This window comes from Miscanthus floridulus, unplaced genomic scaffold, assembly GCF_019320115.1.
Source record: "Miscanthus floridulus cultivar M001 unplaced genomic scaffold, ASM1932011v1 fs_214_3, whole genome shotgun sequence".
Classification (NCBI taxonomy): domain Eukaryota; kingdom Viridiplantae; phylum Streptophyta; class Magnoliopsida; order Poales; family Poaceae; genus Miscanthus; species Miscanthus floridulus.
The window spans coordinates 7,143-13,547 of record NW_027096389.1 but is presented as its reverse complement, the minus strand read 5'-3'; the positions used below and the strand labels follow the sequence as shown (position 1 = coordinate 13,547).

Here is a 6,405-nt window from a genome sequence, read left to right as displayed (position 1 = left end):
CCTTGCCGATTAGTTCACTCCGATCATTTTGACACGTGCAAAAAACTGTGTCAACAGTCCCAATGTGAAGCAATTTTAGTTTTGAGTTAATCGGTACAAGGTTGAGATATGCATTCGTAGATCTAATCATTGTATCGATTAGTTAGGCATCAAGATGGTTTTAAATGGAGTTGTAAAATAAAGTTGTAGATATCAAGTTCTATGATTTTCATATAATTTTTTTTTATTTCCAACGAAGATCATAGGAAAATTTTATGATTTTTTAAGGTTTGTTGTCCAGAAAAAAAAAGAAATTCCATCGTTGGAATCGGCTAATTCCACCTGTTCACTTACGATAAGTTAATATCACCATATTAGTTGGTTATGGTAGTATAAATATGCTCATTGTTTGTTGCAACAATTTCTTTTTGAAAATAAAAACAAAATTTTAAAATATAAAAAATGAAAATTCTTCAACATACCCTGTAATCCCGTCAGACCCGACCCATGTACTTCAGGCAAATGGCCCAGCCCATAAGCGCAGCCGCAGCGGAGGAGGCCGACCGAGGCACCGAGCTTGTTCTTGTTTAGCCGCCCCTGGCCCGCCGTCCGGCGCCTCCAACACCCTCCGGTCAGCCGACCAAGGACGTCGCCGTCCCGCATCCCGCGCGCGGCGCTTCTCCCGATCTGGCTTCCCGATTACCTTTCCTGCGCTCCAAATCCGCTGGCGGCGGCGGCGGACCGGCAGCTCTCCGCTCTGCTTGGCTGGCGCGGCTGCTGCCGCGCCGCGCATCTGCGGGTAGCGGCCAGAGGCTGGGCGGCCCGCGGCCGGGGCAGGTCCGCAGCAGGCCAGCAGCCAGGGGCATCGTCGCGCTCGCACTCACTGAGGCCGGCGCGGCAGTGCGGCACCGAGCCTGCGCTGACCTCCGACCGTCGTGCGCCGGCTGAGCCGCCGCGGTGAGGCTCCTCTATCCTCTCTTTGCGTCTCCTGTCTACAATCTCCAATCTCGTTTCCGCACACAGCGATTCAGGGATTGTAGTTTTGTTCATGTGTACTGAGATAGTGAAATAGGAACATCAAACATTGATGTATGTACAACAGCACAGTAAAGAGTAGATTACGGTCAGTAAAATGAAATTTGTTGAATTTGTTACTTGTGCTAGAGTTGATGTACAGCAGTGCTATAGCAATACAGAGTTTATTCTTTGGATCATTGAAATATAATTTGTTCATGTGCTAGAGTACAATACAGAGTTGATTCGAAGTGGATGAAGATGAAACACTCAATACTTTCATGTCCATTAGAAGGCATAGGCCAAACAAGAAGTCATATTGTAGATAGATGTGTAAACTTCTTGTTTCACGCTCTGCTACTTGAACGCAGATGGGTCTCAACGCCGTGGCTGTCGCCTTCTACGCCTTTCCAGTACTTATCTCTGTGCTCGCAGTCCGCTTCTTCTATGTGCTGTGGCACAGTGGCCAACCAGCGTCGAGGCCGCGCGCCACTGGATTGCGTTGTCTCATAGTCCTTGGCTCCGGTGAGTACGTATTTCGGTCTTTCCTGTCAAATACCTTAGGGACAAGTCTTGGATACGGTTGCTTGGTATATTAAACAGTACTGAGTACTCAAAGGTGTAAGGGCATGCATGAGTACCAAGATGTGGTTATACTGAATAATTGTTGGTAACTGCAAGTTCATAAGCGAGTTTATTTTCTTCTATGGTAATAAAAGCACAACTCTTGGTCTCCGTATATGGGAATTGCATTTTCACTGACTTAATCTTGATAGACTGTCACAAAGAGATCATGGGACAAAATCTTGTTTCGTCCAGAAACATTATAGCTCGTAGTCAACCGTAGCATTTGTGACGCAGCAGTTCTGCTTTTGAGAGGGCATTGTCACAGTTTATACAAACTTGGTGCATGTTTAAACTCAGTTTCTATATCTGTTGCCATGTGCAAAGCTGATAAGACAGCTCGAACTAAAGATGTTTGTTAGCTAATAAGATAGCTTATATATGATGTTTTGTTACAACACTGAGCAACTCTCATGACCCTGGACTGAGTTAGGAGTCTCCTTTTTGTGGCATCTGCTAGACATTTTTCAGCTCCAGCTTCTATTCTAAACAGGGCGCATTTTTTTTATATTTTTTTTTTGCACTTTGGTTGACTTCCTTCAGTAGTTGCCAATTTGCTAATGTCGCAATATCTTGTCTTAGTCACATATTCATTCTCGCCCTATTTAGCATGTATTGGCTTGTTTAATGGCGGTATTAAAACTGTCAGGATCTTATCATTTTACAATTTACAATTACAAAGCACACTTGTATCTCTTTGTAATAAGTATATTTATGCAGAAATTCTATTCACATTGGATCACTATCAAATAGCACATCACTAGCATTATTACTATTTTACTGGACTCTTGTTCACACTCTTGCTAGAACATTTGGTAGTTTCTTTGAGTTATCATTATCAAGTGTCTAAGTTGTAAGATATGTAGCTTAATGAAACATGTGTTATTTTGCGTTTTGGTTGTTAGGAGGGCATACCGCAGAAATGATGAATATTGTAACAACACTTCAGAAGGATAGGTTCACACCAAGATACTATGTGGCTGCACTTACTGACAACATGAGTCTTCAAAAGGCACAGGTCTATGAACAGTCACTTATTCAGGTGGAGGTCAATTATTATGTTGCATTGAACCAATTATATGCTGGGAACTTGCTAAACTATTTAGAATATGGAATATGATTATATTTAGTGCCTTTTCAGAGTGATGGAATGAAGACTGCCGAGAATGCTCATTTCATGCAGATATACCGTAGTCGTGAAGTAGGCCAATCTTATATTACATCCATCGCAACAACATTTCTAGCCACATTGCATGCTATGTGGCTAGTAATAAGAATCAGACCACAAGTGGTGTGTACCCAGTTCAAACTATGGTAGCTATTTGCAGCATGAGTTCAAATACTAAAGCTTTGTAATACTCCTTCAGATATTTTGCAATGGTCCAGGGACATGCTTTCCTCTATGCATCTCAGCTTTCCTTCTGAAGGTAGCCCTCACACCCTAGCTTCTATGCTTGCTTACTTGATGCAGTATGAGATTTGTGCGATTGATCTTGGAGGATAAATGGATAATATTGCCATTGATCTTACTTGTGCTTGTTAATTTCTTCGGCCCAAGTTTCAAGTTGATGCCATATTTTCTATTATCTAACTAGTTTAGGATTGCTGTCTTTTTGTAGGTGCTTGGTATGGGATGGTCCTCCATTTTCTACATTGAAAGCATTGCAAGGGTGAAGAAGCTATCATTGAGCGGTTTACTGTTGTACAAGCTACGGATAGCTGACCAGTTCTTTGTGCAGTGGCCCCAGCTGCAGCATAAGTATCCTCGAGCATGCTGTGCAGGTCGTTTGATGTGAAGGCTTGATCATATCTGACATTGGGATACCGTATTTTCCAACTCAGGGTTTCAGAATACGATGGCAATCTATGTACACTTTAACAAATACAATTGTGGTTGCCTTAAAAAGAAAGGCTTTACAAACACTCACATTTTATATTCATATATGCAGGCATGGAAATGCAAGTTACATGCATAGTCTTTCTGAATTTAAGAGAATCAGAGTGGGCTTATCAAGTTATTGCAGAATGTAAAACTTATTCTTTGAGAGATATAACCTGTTTATAATTGTGCCTGGTCCCATTTGTTGATTCTAGTCAGCATCGACTTGTGCGTTGGCTTTCAGTTCAATAATCTTCACAGTATTTGCAAATTTCTCTAAAATTTAGTGCTGTTCATAGATGCAACAGCCAAAATGATTCATGTTAAGAGCTACTTTGGTCATTACTCATGAATCAGACAATGGCTGGCATAGTATTGGCTACCATGAGAACACTGTTGTTAGCTTGTGCAGGTCCGAATTTAATATCCACTAAACGAAGAATTTCTTCTTAGTTACTAATCGTTTAAAGCTTAACCTGTCATGGCTGGCATAGTATTGGCTAGCAAAGAGATTCCATGAGAGTTGCAATTGCAACAGCTGAGACTCACTTGTAAACAGAGGGAGAGAGATCTGACAGGTGGACCAACAAAACGGTGGCCACACGATTCGGTGGACGCCTGATACACGAACACGCCTCACCGCCCGGGCTCGCTCGGTCGCCGGCTCCAGTGTTCCTCCCCGGCCCTCCCATCCGTCATCTTCTCCGGCGACGGTTGATTGGGATCCGCAGCGAGGAGTCCGCCGCGGCGGGGCTATTATCCTTCCCGATAGCACAAGAGGTGAGCAAGCAATCGACTCTCAAACTCTCCAATGCCCCCAAATCCCAGCGATAAATAACCACTAACCAGGCGCCGCCGCATGAATTGCAGGTTCCGCTGCACCTCTTCCGTCGAGATGGAGTCCCGGACGAGCTCATCGTCGAGATCCTCGCGCGGCTGCCGGCCAAGTCGCTCTGCCTCTGCGAGTGCGTCTCGCGGGCATGGCGCGCCTTCATCTCCGATCCGGCCAACCGCCGCAGGTTCGCGCAGACGCTGTGGGGCCTCTTCTTCTCCCGTCCCTACGGCAGCCGCCCGACCTGGGACTTCATCGGCTTGTCTATGTCTTCGGTTTTGCCTCCGCCTCCCGGGGTTGATATGACTCTCTCCTTCCTGCCCCCCACCTGTGAGCTGCTGGACTCTTGCAACGGGTTGAGCGAGGAATATTGGCAACGACATTCACCACCACCCTTCTACATCGTGTGCAATCCAGCCACCGGGGAGTGGGTTACCTTACCCCAACCACGGTGTCAGTCTACCCATAGACACCAGCACAGCGGCACTAGGCTTCGATCCGTCCATCTCCCCGCATTTCCATGTGTTTCAGCTGGTGCAGCAGTTGGATCATTACGAATTCATCGTCTGGGCAGTGGAGATATACTCGTCCCAAACGGGAAGATGGGTTCTCAGAGAAGCCCCATTTGACCGTGCCATAGAATATGTCCAATACACTGGCCAAATGACCTATTTCAAAGGCTTCCTGCATTTCTGCATGATACGCAATTCTGTCGTGTCGGTGTCGGTGAACACAGAGGGCCAGACATGGAGGATCCCCCGAGTGAGGGAAAATGGTGGTGGCTCTGGTTCTTCTGTCTGTCATTCTCAGGGCCGCTTACTTTATGTTGGTAGCAATCTCGACTCAAGTGATGCCATGTCAATCTATGTTCTTGAGGATCATGACAGTGAGGAGTGGATATGGATCTTTAAACAAAGCATCAACAAGCCAGATCTATTTGGACCAAGAATGCCAGGAAGGGTATGGGACTACTACACAGCTGCGTTTCATCCAGACAGCGATTTGATCTTCTTCTATGATTGGTTAAAGAAAAGACTGGTGTCCTATGATCTGAAACACAGGGATGTGCATGTTATCTGTACTCCAGAAGTGCCCTATTTTGAGTTTCTACCAACAGAAGATGTGCATCGTAAATTTTTCCCATATGTTCCGTTATACTCAGGGGCATTACCATCATCTAGTCTCAGCTAGAAATGCTCACGACATTCAATACAAGGTCCAAATTTGGCATTGATTTCTTCAGAAGGAGCTGGTAAACTAAATTATTTTAGGGGGTTTCATGATGGAGGAACCACATGTTGTTGCGATTAGCTTTGTTTGGTGATTCAAGAGGGTTTCGGTGCTGTTGAAATGGAAATATGTTTGTGTCAATCTGCCATCCACAATTTATATGAGCTGCTATCAATGCTTTGGTCAATTAGCTGGCTACATCAGGCAATATCAGTGATGCATGCATCATCTTCGCAGACATGTGCTTCTGAAGCTTCTTGACAAGAAGATTGAAATTTCAAGCATTGGTTTCAGCAGCATGGCAGATGAGGCCTTCGTGCCTTTGAACCATGCTGGCAATATATCCTATCTTCTATTTATTATGTTGGATGGGTACAAGTCTTAGACGTTACTAGTAATTCTGGATGTAATGAATTGGAAAGTAGACTACCTGTTAAGAGCATGGTTTTTAAGGCGGTAAGTCGAGGTGCGGCGACCCGCCAATTCGAGTCGACTAGGCATTTAAGGCGCGTGGCGAGGCGACGCCATACACATGTCCTAACCAACAATGGAGCAGCAAAATCATACCTTGTTGATGTTTGAAAGCATCTAGGCCCCTAGTTGGATTTCGGTGATTAATGTCAATACAAGATTACTATGACTAACGTGTGTTTTGCAGAGGCAATTAAGTTAGGTCATGGTAATGGAGATCGATTGGGCAATCGAGGTTGTCATGCCCCTACGATGGAAATCGTTTCGGTTTTCAAAGGATGGACGACAAGGTTAAGGATGACTAGTTCTAAGTGTCAATTGGAGTTGGAAAAACACTTAGAGTAGTTTAGGACTTTGTTTTTCCTTTGGCCGTATT

General features: G+C 44.6%; 1 protein-coding gene and 1 pseudogene across 1 annotated transcript; both read left to right on the top strand.

The window, feature by feature from the left end:
• Positions 1 to 514: 514 nt before the first annotated feature.
• LOC136530822 (uncharacterized) lies at positions 515 to 3,687 on the top strand. Its single transcript, XM_066523536.1, has 6 exons — positions 515 to 936; positions 1,365 to 1,518; positions 2,523 to 2,659; positions 2,759 to 2,908; positions 2,985 to 3,044; positions 3,237 to 3,687. Exons 2-6 carry the CDS (start codon positions 1,365 to 1,367, stop codon positions 3,411 to 3,413), a joined length of 678 nt encoding a protein of 225 aa, XP_066379633.1. The 5' UTR covers positions 515 to 936; the 3' UTR covers positions 3,414 to 3,687.
• A 169-nt stretch (positions 3,688 to 3,856) lies between these two features.
• LOC136530821 (F-box protein At3g26010-like) lies at positions 3,857 to 6,131 on the top strand (annotated as a pseudogene).
• Positions 6,132 to 6,405: the final 274 nt, after the last annotated feature.